General features: G+C 38.7%; 1 protein-coding gene across 1 annotated transcript in view; it reads left to right on the top strand.

Moving 5' to 3' along the window:
• The window catches only part of gabbr1a (gamma-aminobutyric acid (GABA) B receptor, 1a), a 70,322-nt gene that overhangs the window by 80 nt on the left and 47,860 nt on the right, over nt 1-22,382 (top strand). The window contains exons 2-6 of the mRNA XM_062422660.1: nt 284-348; nt 2,409-2,547; nt 5,720-5,905; nt 9,272-9,289; nt 17,850-18,010. Of these exons, the coding sequence (XP_062278644.1) occupies nt 284-348; nt 2,409-2,547; nt 5,720-5,905; nt 9,272-9,289; nt 17,850-18,010 (569 nt within the window). The remainder of the gene's footprint in view (nt 1-283; nt 349-2,408; nt 2,548-5,719; nt 5,906-9,271; nt 9,290-17,849; nt 18,011-22,382) is intronic.

Here is a 22,382-nt window from a genome sequence, read left to right as displayed (position 1 = left end):
TAATTTGTGTGTATTTGTGATTGCGTACATGCATGAATCTTTGTGTGTGTGTGTGTGTGTGTTTACAATATGCATTAATGTACAGAAGTAACTCCACAGAGATTGCAAAGTGACCTGAATGAAGAGCTGTTATTTGTGCAGTGAGGAAGGCGTCAGTTAAATCTACAATATATCACGTTGCTGTAATCTATGTACATTATCGGGAGACAGAGCTCTCTGTCTCTGCTATGTTTCCTTCTTCCCTAACTCTTCTTCCCTTTTCTCTCTTTTTTTCTTCATCCAGGCTGTGCCATCATTCGGCCTCCCAGGGATGGGGGTATCCGCTACAGAGGCCTGACACAAGAGCAGGTACAGAGGATGCTGATACTGCACCAGATCTTAATTAGAGAGCCTCGGCTGTCAAATCAAACACCTTTAACCGCAGTTAGCGTGAAGATTTTCACACACCGTATTGTAGAAATTTAACAGCTAACACTGTGTCTGCTGATTAATGTAATTTCCACCTAATTGAATTGAAAATGTAATACATTTAGTCACCATTAGTCATAAATACATTATTAGCTGATATTTAGTTCTTCATATGATGTGGGTATATTGTAGCTAATAATGTAATACTAATAATGTTGATTAATGATGTCAAATTATCGGCTGACATTTTATTACATCATCCATCAAAAGGTCCTCGTGTTACTACTTATCAAAATATAGTTTAATGTGTTGAAAATGTAATTGGAGGAACATTTTTATTACATTTTGACATGTCATACACAATCAGTAGCTACATAACAACCTGCTGGCTCTAATGGCTCATGTGCTAATTAATTAATGTCCTGGATCAGCTGCCATCTCCAAACCTTTGTCACATGACGTCCAGCTCTTACTCTGATCTTTCCACGTCTCGTTCAACTGTGAACTGTCCGGTAAAACAGATCAACTCAAAGGAGCTTTTTCAAATCTGGGAGAAAAACAAACCTTGCAAAGTCATCAGGGTTATACCAGCTGTTCTTGGGAAAGACTACATATTTACACATTATTAATGGAAAAAACTTGTTTTATAACCTTAGAGTGCCGAGTTTGAAAGACATGGGAAAAGGTGGTAAGAAGATCTTGAGTTAATCATCTTTTGTCAAACCTTTAACATCAGGTTTTCATCCTTTTGTTTTCCCTTATAGTTTTAAGTTTATTAAACACTTATTAACCTGTTGACATATGTTTAGTATGAAACAGTACTGTAGTTTGACAAAAATATCCTTAACTCAAGCTTCAGTTACTCACTTTTTCCTGTGCGTTCAACTGTATTTCACAGTATGCATCGAGTTTACTCCCCTTCCATTCACTGATAAAGACCATGGGATACAGTAAAATGCAACAGGAACAGCTAGTTTAGAGTTTCCCCCTTTCCACTTAAAAGGTTTAAGGCTGTAAAATAATTTAATTCCACAGTCTGATAGATTAATATATATTATGTATCAACCTGTTCCACCTCTTCACTGATGCTATATCATGTTTACTTTAGTGAAATATTCAAGCTAAAGACTTCATGTTTTTATGGCTGCATCATACCATCACATGTAAATGCTTTAGATGTGTGATTCACACAATTTACACACTTTTTCCCCAAACTTAAGTCTGATCTGACCTATTTGATTACTGTGTAAACTTTTGGATCTGCACTAGAAAAAATAAAAAATAAAGCTTTGAGCAATGTGTGTCTGCACAGCATGAATTTATACTGACTGACCCAATGGCCGGTCAGAGAGGTTTAAGAGGTTAATCTGTTAATCTCTTTTAAATCCTGTGAATTTATGGAAGTGCAATACTAAATCACTGTAGTACCCCTTAACTTTTGGCTCACCTGTGAATTAGTTTATATTGTAAATGACAAATAAAACAACAAAAATAAATTGTGTCTAATCTTCATATCATACGGTTTGCAGCACTATCTGTAGTATGGTAAAACTGACTTTATGTTCATTTAAACATCACAAGATAGAATCTTATACTGCAGAAAGCAGTATAATAAGTCAGAGAGGAGATTTTTGATGCAGTTTCGAGGGTGAAAAGGTCCAAAACCTGTACAACTGAGTCTTTCAATACATTCTTTTTCTTTGCACCACTCTGAATGTATGCACACATGAAATTGAAGCACAAACACACACACACATTTCCTTCCTTTCCCAACAGAGTGAATGTGTTGTTCAAAGTGTGACAGCGCATCAATTCAGACAATATTGCTATGCAATATTCTCCGTAGCTTAGCTTTATTGTCAGAGCCATATGGCACCATAGAGACAGAATGAAGTGGGTCCCTAACTTAATGATAAAAACTGGTATGAGAGAGCATCAATCAAGCTTTAATTGCGGTCTCTTCTTCTCCAAATCTCTCTGCGTCCGTGTTTCTCTTACAGATCCGCAGTGTGCAGATCCTGCCAGTGGATTATGAGATAGAATACATCTGCAGAGGAAACCGGGTGATTGTGGGACCCAAGGTCAGGAAGTGTTTACCCAACGGCACTTGGACGGACATTACGCACCACAGCAGATGTTGTAAGTCCTTTTTATGGTCTAATTCTCTTTCCTTTTACCCTGTCCCTCTTCCTTCCCCTTACATTATCACAAAGTCTTATTTCTCCAAATCCTTTTGTATAATAACATGCCTTATCTGGCTGATCAACAACAAAGTTATTTATAGTATATTATAGTATATCTCTGGGCATTTCTGTTTTTCGCTGATCGTGAGGAAGCAGACAGAAAACAAGGGGGAGACAGAGGGGTATGATATGCAACACGCTCCTAATTAATAACAAATTAAAACCACAGTTACAGTTATAACATCTCAGTTGTTTTGACAGCGCATTATCACCTTCCCAGTTGCACTACACACAGAAGGAAAGTGCGAAATACTGTGGAACCTTCACTCTCACTTAATGATTGAAGTTATTTTTACCCTTTGCAGTAGTAACATTAAAATCCACAGTAAGGTAAAGTAATGCAACCTTAAGTGGAGCTTACATGGAATGAATCCACAGTCTTGTACTGTTGTGGGTTCCCATTTCACCATTAAGTGTACTATGATTTCATCTGGTTTAGTTCTTGTCTTCCACATCATTTTCAAATGGTCCTCTTCCACAGAGCCCACCATGTTGCACCACCATGTTTCTACAGTAGCCCAGAACGGACAAACCTAAACACTGATTTTCATGAGTTTTGTGGTCAGTTTACTACATGCTTGGAAGGGGAGGGGTACCCAGTTGGTTACAAGCTGCAATCTTACCGCTAGATGCCACTCAAACCTACACACTCTTAATTAATTTAAATAATTGATGTAGCACTGAAGTGAAATTAAAATTAGGAGAGGGATATTACTGACATTATCATGCCTGTAAAAGTTACAGTTTAGAGGCGTTATCATCTAGTAAATATTGATAAATGAATACCAGTAAAATCTCTCTTGTGTATTGTGTAACAGTGTATTTGACCACATATTGGCTTTTTTTGAGCTCTTAAGCTTATCTGAAGGTCCTCAACAGTGAACCAGCCAATCAATCCATCAAACCTTTATTTGTATAGCACCGTCTATACAGGTGTGTGCAATTGACAGTGCTTCGCAGATGACCGACAAGCTAATGATAACAATAAACAGTAAAACAGTAAATCAAACCTAATGCACACAAGAAATTAAAAATAGAAAAATGTAGTGATAAAACAATTCTAATGAATAAAAAAATAGAATAAAATAAAATAAATAAAAGACAATGACAAACAAAATGGATACAAGGAAGAACAAATGGAGCTGATTCAGGTGTGGACATTTGAGACTGAGAGGTTTCTGATCACTAACATTCAGTTAAGTTTTATGTCTCTACATTCTGGATGTGTGTTTGATTAAATGCAGTAAACTAATCAATATAAATGCTAAATTATCTCTAATATCTCCATAGAGGATAGTCTGGGTTTGTACTATATTTAGATTATTGTTTAAGAATAAAGGAGCTCATACGCAATTTGTTCTATCCATATGGTGTGTATTTAATTATTTTTATAGTATTGAAGTTGTTTACTGTTTCTACATGGTTCAAAACTGTTTGTTCTTGTTTGAAACTACAAGCCAACATTTTCTTAATGGGCATCTGAAACCTGAATGGTGTTTCTACTCAGAAAATAAGGCCAGCGATCCAATCAAATCCCCCTTTTACTCTGTTTTCTCTGTTTTTGTTATTTCGGTTCACATTTAACATCAGTGGAATTTGTTTTTTCCCAAGAGTGCATTCTCTAAAGCAGGATTTTTCTTTTTTCTGGCTTATGTAAGAGCGCAAGCTGCAATGTGCAGATTGGAGTTTTATTACATGCTGGAAGGAAGATTCAACAAACTCTGCAGCTAAACAGAATTATATTAATGAGCTCAGCCATTTTGTCGGGAAATAAAATGAGGAAGACAAATACTATACCACATGGAGGCTGTAGTACTGCAAGTTAACACCACAAAGTGGGCCAATTTGAGAGTTTATGTAGCCTCATTTATTTATTACTGTAAAACAGAATGTGTCTATATGCAAGTTGAGAGGCTTCATAGAGTAGTGGAGGTTACAGTTTTTAGGACTTTCTAGCTTCATCCAGTTTGCATTATATTATGTCTGTGTTGTATTTGGGTAAAATCTATGTGCAGGACAATTTAGAGATATATCCATAGCCTACTATCTGAACACAACCCATCAACATATGTAAACATTTCTCAGAGGTAAAGCTCCTCAACAGGCAGACATAATCTCACAAGATAAATCAATTTAGACCTCAGCCTCAGACGCTGGTTTAATATTTTTCCCTCGTCACTCATTTGTATTCTGTTATATTTACTCTAATACTTGTTCAGACTTCATCTGTAGCCTGTTGAGGTGTATATTTTTTTGCTACTCCATGGCATTTGCAGCAGCAGCAGTAATTATCAGAGGAGATGAATAACCTTGAAGCTTTTTGTTTACTGCCTTTGTCACTGTGGCAGGAGTGTTTGCTAACAGCGCTAACCTTTCATCTAACTTGAAGTCTTATGGCAAACACTCACAAAACTAATGATATTCTCATAGAAATGATTTAAAAGCTGAACTAATGTCAGTCTTGGGGACCACAAACAATTATAACCTGACTGCAGTTCTCCTTAGCTCTACATAGTGTAGAAGTGAGTGAACGCTCATTGTTTTTGGTTTGAAGTCCAGATGAAACAGCATTTTGAGAGTATCTAACTGCTGTAGTGTGATGTATTTCCAAGTGAAGTAAGAAGAACAGATGGGACATAACGTTGAGAGGAATTAGGTTTGAATGCTGACAAGTGGGCATTTCATATTGAATCTCAGCTCTGTGCCGCTACAAGCTGAGCTGTATAACATACAGTGGAGCATTTATCGGCTAAAGAGCAAGATATTTCCCTCAGGAGTTAGTTGAGATCAGGTCAGAGCTAAAAGAAAAGTGAAATTTGGACTTATGTTCATCTCCAAATGAATGCTAATGTTGCTCTGTGTTTGCTGGATGTGTAAATAGATGAAATATTACTGCTGTTAAAGTTTGCCAGTTAGCTAACCTGTGCCCTTGCTTTGGCTTTGACACATCGTGTAAGATTATTCCTCCTCCTGTCTATCTCTGAAATATATATGTGTTGCTAAAACTTCACTGTCCTTTAATTATGTAACTACTTTTTTCTAACTTTGTGCTCTTTCTGGTTTCCCAGTGCTGCTGTGTCCGCGGGTATGGACATCGCTGGAGAACGGCCGGGTGGCGGTGAAGCCCCCCGGGCCACCAGTGGAAGGGACAGTGCTCCATTACAGCTGCCACGCCGGCTTCATCCTGGAGGGCAGAAACATCAGCCATTGCACTAAACTGGGCAAGTGGGATGCACCTAAACCTACCTGCCTCTGTGAGTATCTCAGCCAGTGTGACTGGAAGACTAAGTGACTGTTTTACAACACAAAAAGGAATAAAATACATTTATACTGTTATTGCAGCCAGTCTGGAACTAGTGAAAGGGGACATATTGTGTTTTTTTGTGGTTTTATGTTATTTATATACTGTTCTGATGTCTGATGTTGGATGTTAAATATGGTCAAAGTTCCAAAACTTGAGGTAAACATATGTAGAAATGTTCCCTGTAAGAAAAAAAGCAGAGTTTCAATCTGCCCTGAACTCTTGGTTTGTGATGGCTTGTCAACAAGCTGACGTCAGATCATTTCACATGCTCATAAAGGGCCGTCCGTTACACAGTTTTTGTTGCTAAGGGTTTTCCATGTGTTGTTCAAGTGGTCTCCGATTTTGGATCGGACTTCGGCTTGAACATGTATGGATGTAATTGAGAGATTGACAATTCGAGTAAAGAACAAGAAAAAGTCGTTCAATACTACACTATAGTTTGTTTCACGGTTTGTTGACGTGGACTCTGGAGCAGATGGATGTCTGTCGAAGGGCAGCCTCCGAGAGTCGGCCAATCAGTACAAGATGCTGAACCCTAACCCTGTATAAAGGGTCAGTATAAGATAAAAAAGTTTTTAAACTGTAAATCCTGCAAATATACTCCAGTAAATCCCCAGATAAAAAATATACACCTGGATATGTGCATAATATATCCCCTTTAAGCTAGCAAAGATAATCCGGTGCACAATCAGTGTTGGCAAACATTCCTCTCATCCATCATAACAAATCAATTATAACAAGTAACAAACTATTTACTCTCTTTAAGGTTAAGATGTTTCTTTTATTACTACAGGTGATTAGTTGTTTTGGAGAAATCAGACTGGAGGTTATACCACTGTGGAAAATATTTAATATATATATATTTTTAAAGATTTCCTGTACATTTTAGAGCTGAAACAATTAGTTGTTTAACTGAATAAAAGAAAATCAATGATCTCATGAAGCATTTTGGTCCGAGCTTCTAAAATGTGAGGATTTTATGCTTTTGGTTGTGATACAGACTGATGACAAATTAAAGGAATAATCGGTACAGGTCTGAATTCTTGACCCCTACTGTGAGGGGATCTGGTGGCTCTGTAATGCTGTGGGAGCATTTTGCTGGCATGGTTTGCATCCACTTGTCCCCTTCAGAGGCAAGCGTCACTGCAAATCAATACAAAGTTGTTCTCAGTGATCACCTTTATCCTGTGATGAGATATTTCTATCCTGATGGCAGTGGTCTCTTCCAAGATGACAGGGCCCCCATCTATAGGGCACGAGGGGTCACTGCATGGTTTAATATGTATGAAAATGACGTGAATCAAATACTATGGCCTTCACAGGTACCAGATATCAACGTAACTGAGAGATTTTGGACCAATTTGTTAAATAGCACTCTCCACCACCATCATCAAAACCACCAAATGAAGGAATATCTTTTGGAAGATTGAACTTGTAGAATCAATGTGGCAGCATGTGGTGGCTGAACATCTTACTAAGACACTTTATATCAGTTCTTCCTTTAATATGTCATCATCCCATAAACTAAACTGAATATATTTGAGTTGGTGGGATAAAACAAGCGATTTAAAGACATCTCCTCGGCTTCTAGTATATTACGATGAGCATCTTTTACTATTTTGTGACATTTTATAGTCAAAATGATGAATTCTTTCACAGAGAAAAGAATCTACTAATTAATCATAATTGTTAGTTGCAGTCCTAGTAAACATATTTAAACTCCTGACTGCTTCTTTTTGGCTGAAATGTACAATGTAATCAAATAGACAAAACACATCTAGTGCCATTTCATCACATAGATATGACTCACTTGGCTTTTGCAGTCTGCCCCAAAAAATGGGAACATAAGGCTTTAAAGATGAAAGATAATCACAAACACCTGCTCTCCCAAAGGTGGATCAGGGTTGCTAGGAAATAAATGATCCAACCAATAAGAGTGTATCCCACGGAATATAATCTGTACCACTGGCACAGGCAGGTAAAATGAACGATATGCCACTCAAAACCATGGACAGGATAAATACTGAATTAATATTATATTAAAGTGTTGGTGGTTCGTGATAGGAATGACACCCAAGGGAGAGTTCTCAGTTACAACAGTTGGCATGTCTACTGTCTAAAAGGATTTGTCCAAATTAGTGCAAATAAACAAGGATTCGGAGGGGGGGCAAAACATAGATGAAACGAAGATCTGCTAAAAAATGAGATCGCCAACTGGTTATCAGAGGAGTTGGCATGGCAACCTATAAAGTTGCTATGGGAATGGTAGTATTAAAAAAGGATGAAAGAGGAATTATCAGCACAGTTGGCATGGGCATCTGAAAGCAGGCTGTATAAATAACGTATCCATGCTCCATAGTGTATAAATACTAACTTGTATTGTTTAAATCTCCTACAGTGTCAGTGTAAGATTCTCTATACCACCTATGGTATTTAAATACATGAGATTTTAAAGTTCTTTCTGTGACATTTAAATATCCATGTGAAATTTCATGAGATTACATAATACCTACCACAGTTAGGGACCTCCTGCCAGACTTCACTGCTCAGCATAAACCTACATTTAGTGCATTTCACACCAGTGTTGTGTCACTGCCATCTAGTGGGAAGAAATCATTTGAATTTTAAACTTTGCTGCACCAACCCTCAAGCAAATTGTAGTCTGTAAAGGTGACTTAATCATTTAAAAACAGCAGATTTGCTTTGGTAATGCTTAATTTTACGGAGCCCTTAATTTTACACACATTTCCTGGGTATTTTCTGAGTAATTTCCAGCTATTTCACAGTTCATTTCAGGACATTTTACAGAGAAGGTGGTGCAATTTGGTACAAATTACAACAAAAAAATAATATATTCGGGTTGTTTTTGCAAAGATTAGAGAAAGAAAGAATAAATTAGACTCTTAACAGTGCTGTACAATACTACTAATCACATAACCCTTGCAAAGAAGCACGGCTAGAAATACTAATTTTAGAGAAAGAGAATAGAGAAAGACACAACAGCCAAATTTATTAGGAATTTTGGCAAAAAACTACGTGTGAATTTTTTGTTTTTTTCTTATGATATGTTCCAAATTGCACCACCCTTTCTTTGGAATGCCCTAAAAAGTGTAATTGTTAAATATCTGCAAATAACTCCACTAAATTTCCACTAAATTATTATAAAATGATTATAAAATTACTTACTATTACTATCTTTAAAATGTATTAAATGCTGATGCAGAATGATCCATTCTCTTCTATGTATTTGTTCTTTTTCAACCTGAATTATATTTCTAATAGATTGTTCTGTTTTTCTTCTTTTTGCCTGCCAAAGACGACAGAAACTACACAGGTAGGATTTGTTTTTTCATTCTTATCATCATTACCTGGCTCTAAAGGATGCAGTAACCAAATCCTTCTGCACTACAGTGCTGAGCCGTAATGTGTGTAATGTGTGTTGTAACCATGAGAGGGCAGCAGTGATCTTTCAGAAAATGGCCCAAACTCGGGTGTGTCCCCATTTCTGGAGGGGGAGTAATAGCTTTACACATGGACAGGTAGTTCATCTGTAATAGAAAATTGTTGGTTCAAATCCCCATGGCAGCTGGGACAGTCTGACTCAGGAGGGGGGGGGCAACATTCTCCTATGAACAGATGGTCCAATTACAGATTTCACTGCTGTGAGACACACAATTACAGTTAAACTCAGCATGTGGGGAAGCACTAGTTAAAAAATTAGTTTTCATATCTAATATTGGAAAACATGCATAAGCTGTCAGGATTTCCCTCTTACCCGCGTATTACATGAAGAATATTATATTTTTGTGTATTTAGCTAATCCTTTTTTTTTTTTTTGTGCATCAAATTACTGAAATAGAAGATAAGGACTATTAATTTGCTCATAAGCATTATCACTGAGGTAGCATTTTGAACTCTACTCATCCTAACTATCCCCCTTATGTGTTTTGTTCATTTTAATTCCAAAGTTTTAATGACAATTCTGTATTCCTATTAGCTTGTCACTAATCGTTTTTGCCATACTCCTGCCCTATTTGAGGACGGAGGGATTCTGACAGAAGGAGGACAGAGGGTTAATAAGCATGAAGTATAGCTGTGGGTTTGTCATCATTCAGGTATATATTTAGTCAGGGGTTTAATATTCTGTCTGCTCACCCCAGTCCTACATAGTGCTCTATAACCAGCAGCAGAACAGTCAGTGTATTAGTGTGTGAGTTTGCAGCAGGTCATTGCTGAAAATGAGCTAATGTGCTTAGTCAGCCCTCCCCAGAAAACTGAAGGGTCAAAACATCTACTAGTACAGCCATTTTACATCTGATCCCTTGCAAGGATGCTGAATACACTTATTACCATTTTCAGGATGGTTCACCCTCTTGCACAGTTATGTCACCACATTAGGAGTTGGCCAGATATTGAATCATACATTTGCTACGATTCTTGGAATCCTCACACAGTTCTTCGAATGAATTAGGCATAGATGTGCGTGCTGCCCTTTCATAAGTCAAACACTCCTGTTCATACATATGTTCACACACGATAGGCAAAGCTAAACCCAATCAATTGTTTTATTCAATAAATCACGCAAGTTGCTGATAAAAACTTTCCAAATGTCACGGACAGACTTGACAAACACATAATTAACAAAACAGCAGAGAACACTTGTTTCCTCAAATAGAAAATTTCCATCTACTGTCTCAATACTGACCTCCTTCTGGCTCTGCTCTCTCTCTCTCTCTTTCTCTCTCTCTCTCCACTCCATGTGCCATCACCACCCACTTACTGCCTCCTCAGCGGGAGAAAGGTTAATACCCTGCTCCTGTCTGTGTCTGCTTTACCCTGTGTGTGTGTGTGTGTCGGTGTGGGGTGTACACACATATACAAGCTGCAGTAGAGGATTGCATCAGTTTCTCTGTTTTCTCCAATTACAATGTAACAAAACCAGGTACACAGTGAATACAAACAAATCAGAAAATAATCAGAACATAACTACCTAAAATTGTTTCCATCCAAACTCTGCAGCCATACCAAATGCAACAAATCCATATTATGAATGAGTCATGTCATTTCTGCTTATCTCTGGTCAACAGACTGTAGACATTAAAGCGTTGTATTATATAATATTTTTCTTATCTTTCTGTCCAAAACCAACAACACATAAGTCTCTTTTTTTTGTTTTTGATCATTTCATGAGGGCAGTGTGGTTTGTGACAAACTTTACTCAACCAATAGTGAATAGCGCATTTGATGGACACTATTTGGAGACTATTTTTAGCTGCAAATGAATGCACATTTGGCGCTCTAGTGAGTATTTACAGTAGCGTGACAGTGTTATGTGGGAGACTCAAAGTAAACTTCAGTGCCCATGTTCATCACAGTTAAGTAAAACAAAGGCTCGCTGGTGTGACTTTAATTGTTTTTGGACAACACTGGAGGCTGCATTGTAGGATTCATAGACTTACAAAGCAACAACTTATATTTCCAGCCTCACTGTTTAAAAGATGGATTGTAATAGTAACATTTTAGGGTTAAATCAAAACACAGACAGACTTTTAGCACTAAGTGAACCTCTAAAGTTTATGCTAGAAATATGAATATATAATATAATATAAAAATAATGTGAATTCAGTGTGAATGTTAGACTTGCTCATGACAATAATGGATTTTTAAATAGCAGATGAGTCTTTTCTATAATAGCGATATACATAAAAATATATAATTGGTTATGAAATTATGTTATAAAGTTGTAGACTTTTTTTAATAGTTGATCAACAAACTTATATTCTCAACACAGTCTCCTCCGCCCTGACTCAGGCATGATGTATTACTCTAATATCTGAGGTTCTGCAGAGTATTGAAAACAAGGTGGTGTGTAGTGTGCTGCCACTGGATGAATTATGTAATGATGATACAGCATCAGCGTTAGAGCGTTTTACTGCATGATGAACTATATATATATTTTTTAGCATACTGGCCAACATTTATGCTCCTGTAAATAGTTGTCATTCCAATAATGGCCCTGTTATGAGTAAATACGGCTTGAGTTTCCATCTCCTTCATCTGGTGCAACAAGCAAAGTTAAACAAACACACATAATGGATGTTGAAGTTCTCTTTTCACCTGATCACTGCACAAAGATATTGGATATGACTTGTACTGTCACCATTGGGTAATTTTTTCACAATGTTATGGTTTGCTCCCTGTATATAGTGTGCTCTGCAGGTGGGGGACGATGTAATCTGATGATTGCATTAAAAAGGAGACATTCAAACTATTATTTCCCCACTAACGCACTTGCCAGGAGGAAAACAGGCCATTATCCTGAAGGATGCTCAGTGTGTAAACTGCAGACACGCAAATACACAGCACCAGGCCCTCATTAAACCAGCTCAGCAACATGTTACAACACTCATGACTTCATTGCATCTTTTCCAGGCTGTGCCACAGTTAATGTCTTCACTGAAAGGGCCATTTGCCTCCATGTGGGTTGTTAACACTGCAGTGCCCGATGCTGTTGTGCCTTGCCTACGTTGGCTGCAGGCTTATGGAGTGAAACAGCAAGTAAAGTTCACAGCTGAATAATTGATGGTGCGTTGGATGGGTCATAGGGTGACAGTGAGGATGAGGAGGTGGAAGTGGAAGGCAAATGCCAGCAGATGATCACTGCGCTCACCTCTGCCTGTGAGGGCTTGTTAGCAGCTGGATCTGAATAGCTCTCTGCTACATGGATATCCAGCTAATGAGATTTGGGTAATGAACCAGGGTTACATAATAGTCATATTCCATCGCCTAACTACAGAGGGTTTTTAATTTAGACTCCTTCTCAATTGCTGCAATAAGTAATTTTCAAAAGGGAACTTTAACACTAACAATGCATAGCAATTAGAGCACTTACACACGCTTACACAAAACATGAGCATGAAATTCGATAAAAAGTGTAGTCAATAATCTCGTTTGAAACGGCAGAAAGTATTGTCAGTGCGGTGATGACTGCCTGTTTTTGTCGTAGATAATGAGCTGTTAAACCTTTCGTTACGACATCCCTCAGAGGATTCACTGACACCTTATGATGCAGGCAGATGTATCCACAGAAACAGATGATTTCGTATGAGAGAAAGACACAAATGAAAACCATCTGTATCATAATTCTGCTTCAACAACAAATGCCTAGTGCTTCAAATCTTTATGCTTAGTAAAACATACATATACATAAAGTATACATAAATATTTGCACATGATTTGCTAGAACGTTTGTCAGAAAAACAGACCAGGAGTGAGCTGGGTTTGAGCAGATTTGTGCAGGTAGTCCAGTTCCTTACTTATCTACAGTACATTAACTACATCACCGTCTCCACTCTTCTCAGATGGAGATGAAGGCAAATAAAATCAGCCACGATTGATGTCGGCAGCCAGATTTTTTTGCTGACATCTCAAAGCAGTTCCTGTAACATTTTATAGACTTGGCCGCAGAGGGGAGGTAGAGATGAATGGCCAGTGAATTAGGAGGGCAGTTGAACACTGTTCATGTGTGATAGCTCAGAGAGCATGGAGTTGATTGGCAGGTCAAACAACATGAAGGGATTTTAGTTAAAACTGAGCTAAATCTGATTGAAATGTGAAAGTTTCTCAGATGTTTCATTTAATTAACTAAAACTAAACTTTCAGATCCTAACAGTTAAGTCAGTGTTTTTCACTACAGCTGCAACCACCAATCATTTTCATTATTAATGAATTTCCAGATTGTTTTCATGATGGATCAATTAATCATTTGGTATATAAAATGAAAGTGAAAAATCACAGTCTCCTAATGCCCAACATGTCTTGAAATTGTTTTTTTTTCTGACTAACAGTCCTCAACCTTAAGACATTACTTTAACTATCATAGGCAACCACAAAAAAAGAGCAAATATCCACATTTGAATAACAACAAGCTTTTGACTTTGACTTTTGCTTACAAAACTTAAAATAATGAATCAGCTGTCAAAACAGTTATCTATTGATTGACTAATTGATTACTTGACATATTGATTCAGCTCTGCTCTGCTGTTGCTGCACCTTTATTACTGCTGCTACATTAGGCTCATTGCCTTCTCTATTTCTACTTAACATAGCCTATATAAACTATACATAATGGCTTATTTTTACACTATACTACATACTTGTTTATGTTACCTAACATAGCTGGACACATCATCACTGCACTCATTCATATTATACATTTTATGCTTTATGTTTATGTTAACATTATTTCATCATGACATTTGTTTTGTAGATCATGTTTTGGCATTTTCAACACATCCCCATAGTGAAATGATTTCATTTGACAGCTAAAGGTGTTGAGAGAGGTGTGTGACATGCAACAAAGGTCCACCGGTGGGATCAAACCAAACTGTGTTAACTTTAAGGTTAATGTTGTGGTTATTTGGTAAGCATCTTAGTTTAGCTTGTTAGTTCATGCTGTTATAGCTGTTATATCATCCCATCTTGGGTAGTGTAACTCCCTTTTCACCAGCCTCAGCAAAACATCTCTGGATCAAGTGATCCAATATACTGCTGCTTAACTCTTGACCAGGTCCTCCAAAAGGTCTCACACGACACTGAAACCGACTGCTCTTCGCTGGCTCCCCATTCTTATAATTGCCTATAGAGCTCTACATGGCTCTACAGGCACCTGCCTACATTGGAGATTTACCGGAGACTGTGCTTTTGAGGTTGTGGCTCCGAAACCTTTGAACTCTCTCCATTTTGATTTAAGATCTGTGGCCTCTGTGGACACCTTTAAAGAGCAGCTCAAGACCCATTTGTTCAGACTGCCTTTGTGTTCTGTTTTTTTTATTTATTTATTGTGTTTTATTTATATATCTATGCTTCATTTCCTCTGTGAGGCACTGTGTGAAGTCTCTGCTTTTGAAGGGTGCTAAATAAACAGCTACTTACTTACTTAGGCTGCCAGAGGGCCCCATCTTTATCTGTGCATTGCTTCTTTTTTGGTTATGTGTTAAACTGCAATCCAGTTTACTGACACTTACTGTCAAGTCAAGTCAATTTGTATTTATAGTAGCAGTCAAAAGTTTGGACACGCTTTCTCATTCAAGTCAAACTTTCTTTACTGGTACTATATAACTAGCAAATCACACATTTGACCCAGAGGGTTTTACAACTCATACATTCACATTTAAATGTTGTAATTATGCAGATGCTTTTATCCAAAGCGACCTACAGGCGAGGCAAGACAATCAAGTGTTAGAGGACAGTAACTCAAAGACAGCTGTGGTACAAATTCTTAAGTAGCTGACCAGATAAAAGTGCAATGAGGAATAGCACTAGAGTGTTTGTTTTTTAAATTAAGAAATGACTAAGTAGATAAGGATAAGTATATGGAATACCATAAATAACAAGAAAGTAGTAAGGGGCTCAAGTGTTGAGGTTTTAATGGCAGAACAGAGATTTCAGGTATTTATCTGTACAGTACACAACATCCTCTATATTAAGATGCTCAATTTGGATGAGAAAAAACGTTCAAAAAATATCTGTTTAATGGGGGAAAATGAGAGACCACACTGTGTGCAATGACAACAAACTAGAGTCTAATCAAATCTAACTACAGATTACAGTTGATTAATCGATTAGTTACTCAACAGTAAATGTATCCGCAGTGATCTTGACAATCAATTACACGTCAATTTTCAAGCAGTCAATTTTCCCTAGTTTGAGACTCTCACCTGTGAGCATTTGGTGCTTTTCTTTGTCTCATGTGACAGTATACTGGCTGAATAACTTTGGGGTTTGGATTGTTTATCTGACAAAACAAACTATGTCACCTTGGGCTACAGGAAATTATAACGGATCTTTTTATTGCTTTCTGACAATTAATACACTGAGCAATTAATTGGAAAAATAATTGGCAGATTAAATGATAATGAAAAAATACAACATCAGTCACAGCCTCAAATCCAGCTACACATTAAAATGTCGTCATTGACATTATTTGAAGCATTATGTTAGTCGCTGAGATCAAGATCTCTTTTTTACAAAAGGCATGAGAACAAATTGGATGTGTTTAACATCAAAGCAAGGCAGTTCATTCACACAAAGCATTCATCACAAACACACACGCACTAATTAAAACTGCCAGAAATATTATTAAAAACATCAGCAACTTTAAACGCCTTCAGAGGAATGAGTTTGTTTTGCGGTTCATATAAGGTACATAACAGTTCAGAGTAACCTTTAAAGCTGACCTTTTCTGTGGCCTGGTGTCATGGCAATGAACTCAATCCACAGTGCACGGCCCTATACACAAATACATGTTTTTTTCATAAGAATTTAGCTCTAGTTGAATTAGGAGCTTGAAATGTAACAATATATTATGTTAGGGTCTTTTTTAAATGATGTTGTCTAAATAACTTTATGTCAAAGCATATTAGAAAACCATTCAAACAAGTTATTGATTGCTTTGAACATCTGCTTATTTTATTATTATTTATTATTTAATTATTCATTATGCATATCATGATGTACAGTACGTTACTGTTACAACATTAGTCCTGATATTAATATTGTAGCCTTGATTTTAACCATATCACCTATAGCCTATCGCTACCCTGACCTACAAATGACCAAATCCCTGCTTACTTGGACAAAATAAATCTGACTTTGAGTTTATTAAATTGCTGTTTAACCCTGGTGACTTCAGTATGTAGCCACTTTGACAGATGCATTGATCAGATAGAAAGCAGAAGCCAAATGCAAAGAAGAAAAAAAGAGGATGTGTGGGACTTTTGTGGAAAGGATGTACTGTTTAAGTTAAACTCAGCGTGTAACTCATTAGAAAATCTTTCATGAGATGTTGCCCTGAGCCCCCTCCCAACCACTCATCTCCCCCCTCCCCCCTCTCTCTCCCTCTCTCTCTTCTATCTCACTCACTCTCACTCTATCTCTCTCTTACGGCATACATTTCAGACTTGGCTCACTCTCTCTTCTCCTCTCTCTCTCTCTCTCTCTCACACACACACACTCAGCCAGCCGGTGCTGCAGTGGATCAGACGCAGAGCTCTCGCTCTCCTGCTTTTCCGCGGCAAATCGTTCATCTGTTGGAATACGGCAGCGTTAACAGGGGGGATATGTAGCCTGCTATTTCTGCTGCTTCAACTCTCAGTTCACTCCAGTCGTTTTTTTTTTTGTTTTGTTTTTTTTTAGCTTCGGCTCCCAATCTACACTCATTTGACCCGGTTACGTTTTTTGTTCGGACTCCAATGTCTAATCGCTGCGTCCTTTATGCGTAAAAGTCGTGATTAAAGGACGTGCTGTCCAATATCTATGATTGATTGTGAGCACAAAGCGGCGACTTAGTTCAATTTAGTCGAGCCAAATGTGCGGAATTGAAATGAGTTGGACTGAAGGACAGAGGTTCGTTTGAAACTTGACTGATGAGACTCCGCGTCCTCACATGATCGCTACGAGTTCAGCAAAGTAAAGGCTGACTGAACTGTGTTTGTCCCGAAAATATTCAGCATATCATGTATAATTAACCATGCATTATGCTAAATTATACGCCGACTAAATTATTTAGTTGATTCTCGTAGCACTTGCAATTACAACTGAATAGCTGGCTTACACAATATCTGCAAGCATCAACGTAAAACTCATCTCTTGTTTTCTTTTTCCCCCCACTCAGCCGGACACGTGTTGAGTAAATTTCAACCAGTTGCAAAAATTCATTTCAGAATTAGCATATACAATAAATATTTGCTCGGTTTGGCTCCTCTGCAGCACCTGGGGCAACTTGCTCTGGTTCAGCTCACCTTGAACTATGCTGGGGATTTGCAGAAGTCATCCGCGGGTTATCCGGGCATCTCTCATTTTCCTTCTCCTCCTCTGGCCACGGCCGTCCGCAGGAAAGAAGAAGCTGTACATCGGAGCGCTGTTCCCCATGAGCGGAGGCTGGCCAGGCGGTCAGGCGTGCATGCCCTCCGCTCAGATGGCCCTGGACCTGGTGAACAACAGGAGCGACATCCTGCCTGACTACGAGCTGGAGCTCATTCACTACGACAGCATGGTGAGTGCATGTGGAGGAGCGTCAGAGGAGGTGCGCACTTAAGTGATCTGTGGTGTCAGTCAGTGAGGGGCATGGTGATCTGCCTCTCAAACTCGCACGAGGAGTAACTGACTCCAGTGTGCTGAATATAATTTGTCATCAATGTTGTGTGTTTTAGTTTTGATGTGTCCTCTTACGATCAATAATGCTTTCTTGGCCTCTTAGAGCTTATTATTTCCCAAGGTTGGCTATATGTGAAAGGCTATGGCAAACTTGCACATGTAAAAGAAGATAAGTGAAGAAGTGGTCAACCCCACTGATAACTAACCCTCAAAGTCCTCACTCTGCCAGGCAAAGAGGGCTTCTATGCCATTCAGAGCTGGTTAGTGCTAAATGAATAAACACACCACCTGTTTGTTGCTCGTCAATCATTAATCATGGTGGTATTTTTTAAAATGTCAGCATTATTAGCCACTATAATTCCAATACCTCCCTCCTCATCCCCCCTCACCACCACCACCACCACCCACTGGTTCTATTTCCCTCACTGCCCCAGTTTACCACCTACAACACTGACACAGACTTTAATCAAAAACCACATTATTTATCATAGTGGATAATCTTTCTATTTTTGCCTTGTTGCCGCAAGTCCTAAATTCTGAAAGTAGTTTTTTTTTTTCTGGGATAAGCGGAGACACATAAAAACAATTAGCTGCTGCTCTGTCTCCTCTTTTGAGGGTTGTTATCAATCACGCTGCAGGACAGATGCCTGGAGAGGCTGGGGCACCAAACAGTTAACTGTGGGGGACTGGTTAGAAATTTGCTACAAGCTTTATTCTGATTGGTGTACAGAGCTCTGCATTGGAATCCTGTTAAACAGAATAGCAGGGAGAGTGTGTGTGTGTGTGAGTGAGTGAGTGAGTGAGTGAGTGTGTGTGTGTGTGTGTGTGTGTGTATGTGTGTGTGTGTGTGTGTGTGTACGTATGTGTGAGCGAGAGAGAGAGAGAGAGTTGGCATGGCAACACAGTTACTCTTGAAGCAAACCACAGAAACAAATAAGGTTTCAAAATATATGTGCAAATTCATATGGTGGATGTATGCAGAGCTGATAGTACAGTGTATGCTCATTATGTGTACACCTTGTTCTTTACAATCAAATGCTAAACAGATCAAATGTGTGCGTGCGTGTGTGTGTGTGTGTGTGTGTGTGTGCATCCTCTGATTACAAGTGTAGTGGAGCAGGCAGCTGCAGATGTAGCTGCCATAAACATAAAGATAAAGCAATTCCATGAACAGATTTCATAGGGATTGGAAAACATCACTCCTCGTGCTTGAGGAATCGCAGGCGCCTCCGGCTCGAGAAATAGATGCAGATCCTTTGAATAGAACAGCTCCAAGAGGCTGGTATAACATTGTCTGAGAGACGCTGGTTAATTCCTTGAATTAAGTCAAGAGGGGAATTTATTGCTCCTTGCTGTGGGTACAGTGTGTTTGGAATGAGATTTTTACCTTCTGATTGCAAACGTTTTTCACCTGGCTGGAATAGTAATGACGATCTTACCCTCTGAGAGGAAGAAAAAGCAATTATAAGAAGAGGGATTAATTAGCTCTTATATTTACATCCAGTTATAATGACTAACTCCACATTCTTGTTTGGTCAAGGTGCAAATCTCCATCTTGTGAGCACAGCTCTTTGTTTAACTGTGAGATTAGGACAAGGGCGTAACTCGTCCTTTGTTTGCTTGCATCTCAAGATCAAGGTTGGAGAAGTGTAATTATGCAGCAAACTCCTTTGACCTGAATTTGTTATCCTGATGAGGAACTTTAACTGCGCCTTTAAACTTTCAAGTTTAAGAACAATATTGAATGTATATGAGATTCATTTACGTTTGACTCGGATTTGGCAAACAGGTGCCTAATCACACACACGCCAGTCTGTGACCATTAGGACTACGAGTATCAAGCCATGTCCTCAGCTTGTTCAACATCATACAATATTCATGAAGCTCAACACTTAATCCCAGCCAGCCCTTTTAATGGATGCAGATACCCTGTGGTAGCAGAACGGCTTGTTTCCCTGGCTATTCTGGCGACAGCATCAGACTATTTACAGCCTTCTGAGATCTACACACACACACACACGGACAGGCACGTACACACACATACAGTATGTGCCGACACACACTCTGCACGCAGGCCGTTGCCATGGATATATCAAAGCCGAGACTGCCAACTTTGATCAATTATTAACAGTGATGGAGTGAGACAGTGGAGATACAGAGAAATGGTAAAACAAGGTGCTTCCCTCACTTCCGCCCTTTATTTTAATTGGCAGCCGTGACACAATTTCCCATCCTCTCTGGCATAACCAGTATTCATCACTGGTCCTCATGCATGTCCACTGGCACGCAAGCTTTGAGTGGGGTGCCAGACGTAATTATGAGGAAATTAGGAGATGTAGCAGTGCATGCTTGGAGATTCAATACATAGCCCCCCCCCCCTCAGGCCCTTATCTTATCCCCTCTTCACACTCGTTTTATATTATTCAATCTGGAGAATAATTAGAGAGTGTATTATGACAAGCCAGTGTCTTTTGCAGTTCCTTCCAGCCCAGGGAACCTTCAGTTTCTTTCAAAGGTTCTCGCAAGCTGCGTTTGACTGATTGGAAGGTCTACATAGGCATGTTAACATTGACACTGATATTGGCTCAGGGAATTTCAGAACCAAGGACAGCGACAGAAGTGGTAGAGTTATGTGCGTGAGTGTATGCAGCTGTGTGAGTGCACTTTTATGGCTGTGTACACACGGTCGCACCGGTCTCTGTGTGTGTGTGTGTGTGTGTCTCCAGGAATGTGTATGGCATCGGGGGCCGTCAATCCAGGCGCCCTCATGAGCCATGGATGGCTAGAAATGAAAGTGGAAATGGTGATGACCCCAGAGGGTTGTAGAGAAGGACCTCCAAGAATAGCAGAGATACCTCAGTCTTTATTGCATACCTGCCAACACCTCCGTTTTCGCTTTTCTTTCTTTCATAAGGGAGACTATATGCTTTTTCACCCCTTACTGCACTGTGTTCCCATTTTGTTACTGTTCAACCAAAGGTTTCATTTCTTATGCTCACAGAAACACTTAAATGGTTGAAAGGTTCAGCTACAGAGTCTGATGCCATTTTGTAATTGTGTTCAAGAATAGACCCCTTTATTTGATACCTTTCCAGCCCGTTAACCTTTGTATATTAAGAAAAAGGTGGAACGAACATGAAATAAGTTGCCAGTGTGGGGTAAAATGACTGAATTTATTCCTTGACAGACCAAAGTCAAGCCCAAATTTTTGCTTTTGCAACAGTATATGCAATCAGTATTTAGACTTTACTTATTTATGGCCTCCTCCATTATTGTTCTAATTTTATGCATTGCATTCAGAGATATAAGACCCTCATTTTATATGGGATGATGAACGCCTTTTAAAGTTTCTCAGTAGACGGGCATTGGTTTACCACCAACCGTTTTTTTCACTAATGCATGCCATTATTTTTCCTAGCAAAGCTTCTGCTGTAATTCGCCTTTTTATTTTCTCTTTATTGAGGCTCTGCAGTAAAAGCACTATACTTACTGTCAGTGTATTTAATTATATTTATTCTACACTGTTGACAGACTTGTTCCTTGTTAAAGGGCACACATAATGCTTTTTGTGATTTTCTGCTATTCTTTTTTACATTTTTTTTTAAAGAATTTTTTTTTGGCATAGACACCTTTATTAGCAGTAGAGAGACAGAAAATCACAGGAGAGAGGGGGGTGTGACATGCAGAAAAGGTCCTCTGGCCGGGATTTGATCCGCTGCGTATGTGGCATGCGCTCTTAACCACTCGACTACCTGAGCGCCGATTTTCTGCCATTCTTATATTGTTATTATGTCTGATGTCTCTGTTAAATATGGTCAAAGGTCCAAAATTAGAATGAAATTTCTGTGAAAATGCTCCCTGCAAGTGAAAAGTCAAAGGCTTCTACCTGCTCTGAATGCTTCATATGCAATGTTACCTTTACTTCATCCTCCTGATGATGTCAGATTGTTTGTACTTGCCTACAAATGGCTGTCCATTATGTTGCCTTTGTTGCTACCCAATCCATGGGCTGTAAAAGTTGTCCACTTGCATATTTTGCATCGAATTTGGACTCGAACATGTACGGATGTAGAAGTTTCCATTTTGTGTAAAGAACGGGTAAAAGATGTGAAATCCTACTACTATTATTTTTTTAATGTAGTCAGTCAAGATGTAGCTTCTGTAAACTAACCAATCAGAACAGGGTGGGTTCATTGGAGGGGGGCTTAAAGAGACTAAAGCTATGAGACAGAGGTTGAACCGAGTGGCTGCATAAAGGGCCAGTATAAGAT

Source organism: Scomber scombrus, chromosome 7, assembly GCF_963691925.1.
Source record: "Scomber scombrus chromosome 7, fScoSco1.1, whole genome shotgun sequence".
In the NCBI taxonomy this organism is placed as follows: domain Eukaryota; kingdom Metazoa; phylum Chordata; class Actinopteri; order Scombriformes; family Scombridae; genus Scomber; species Scomber scombrus.
The sequence above is the reverse complement of the archived record's forward strand: the minus strand, read 5'-3'. Positions and strand labels throughout refer to the sequence as shown.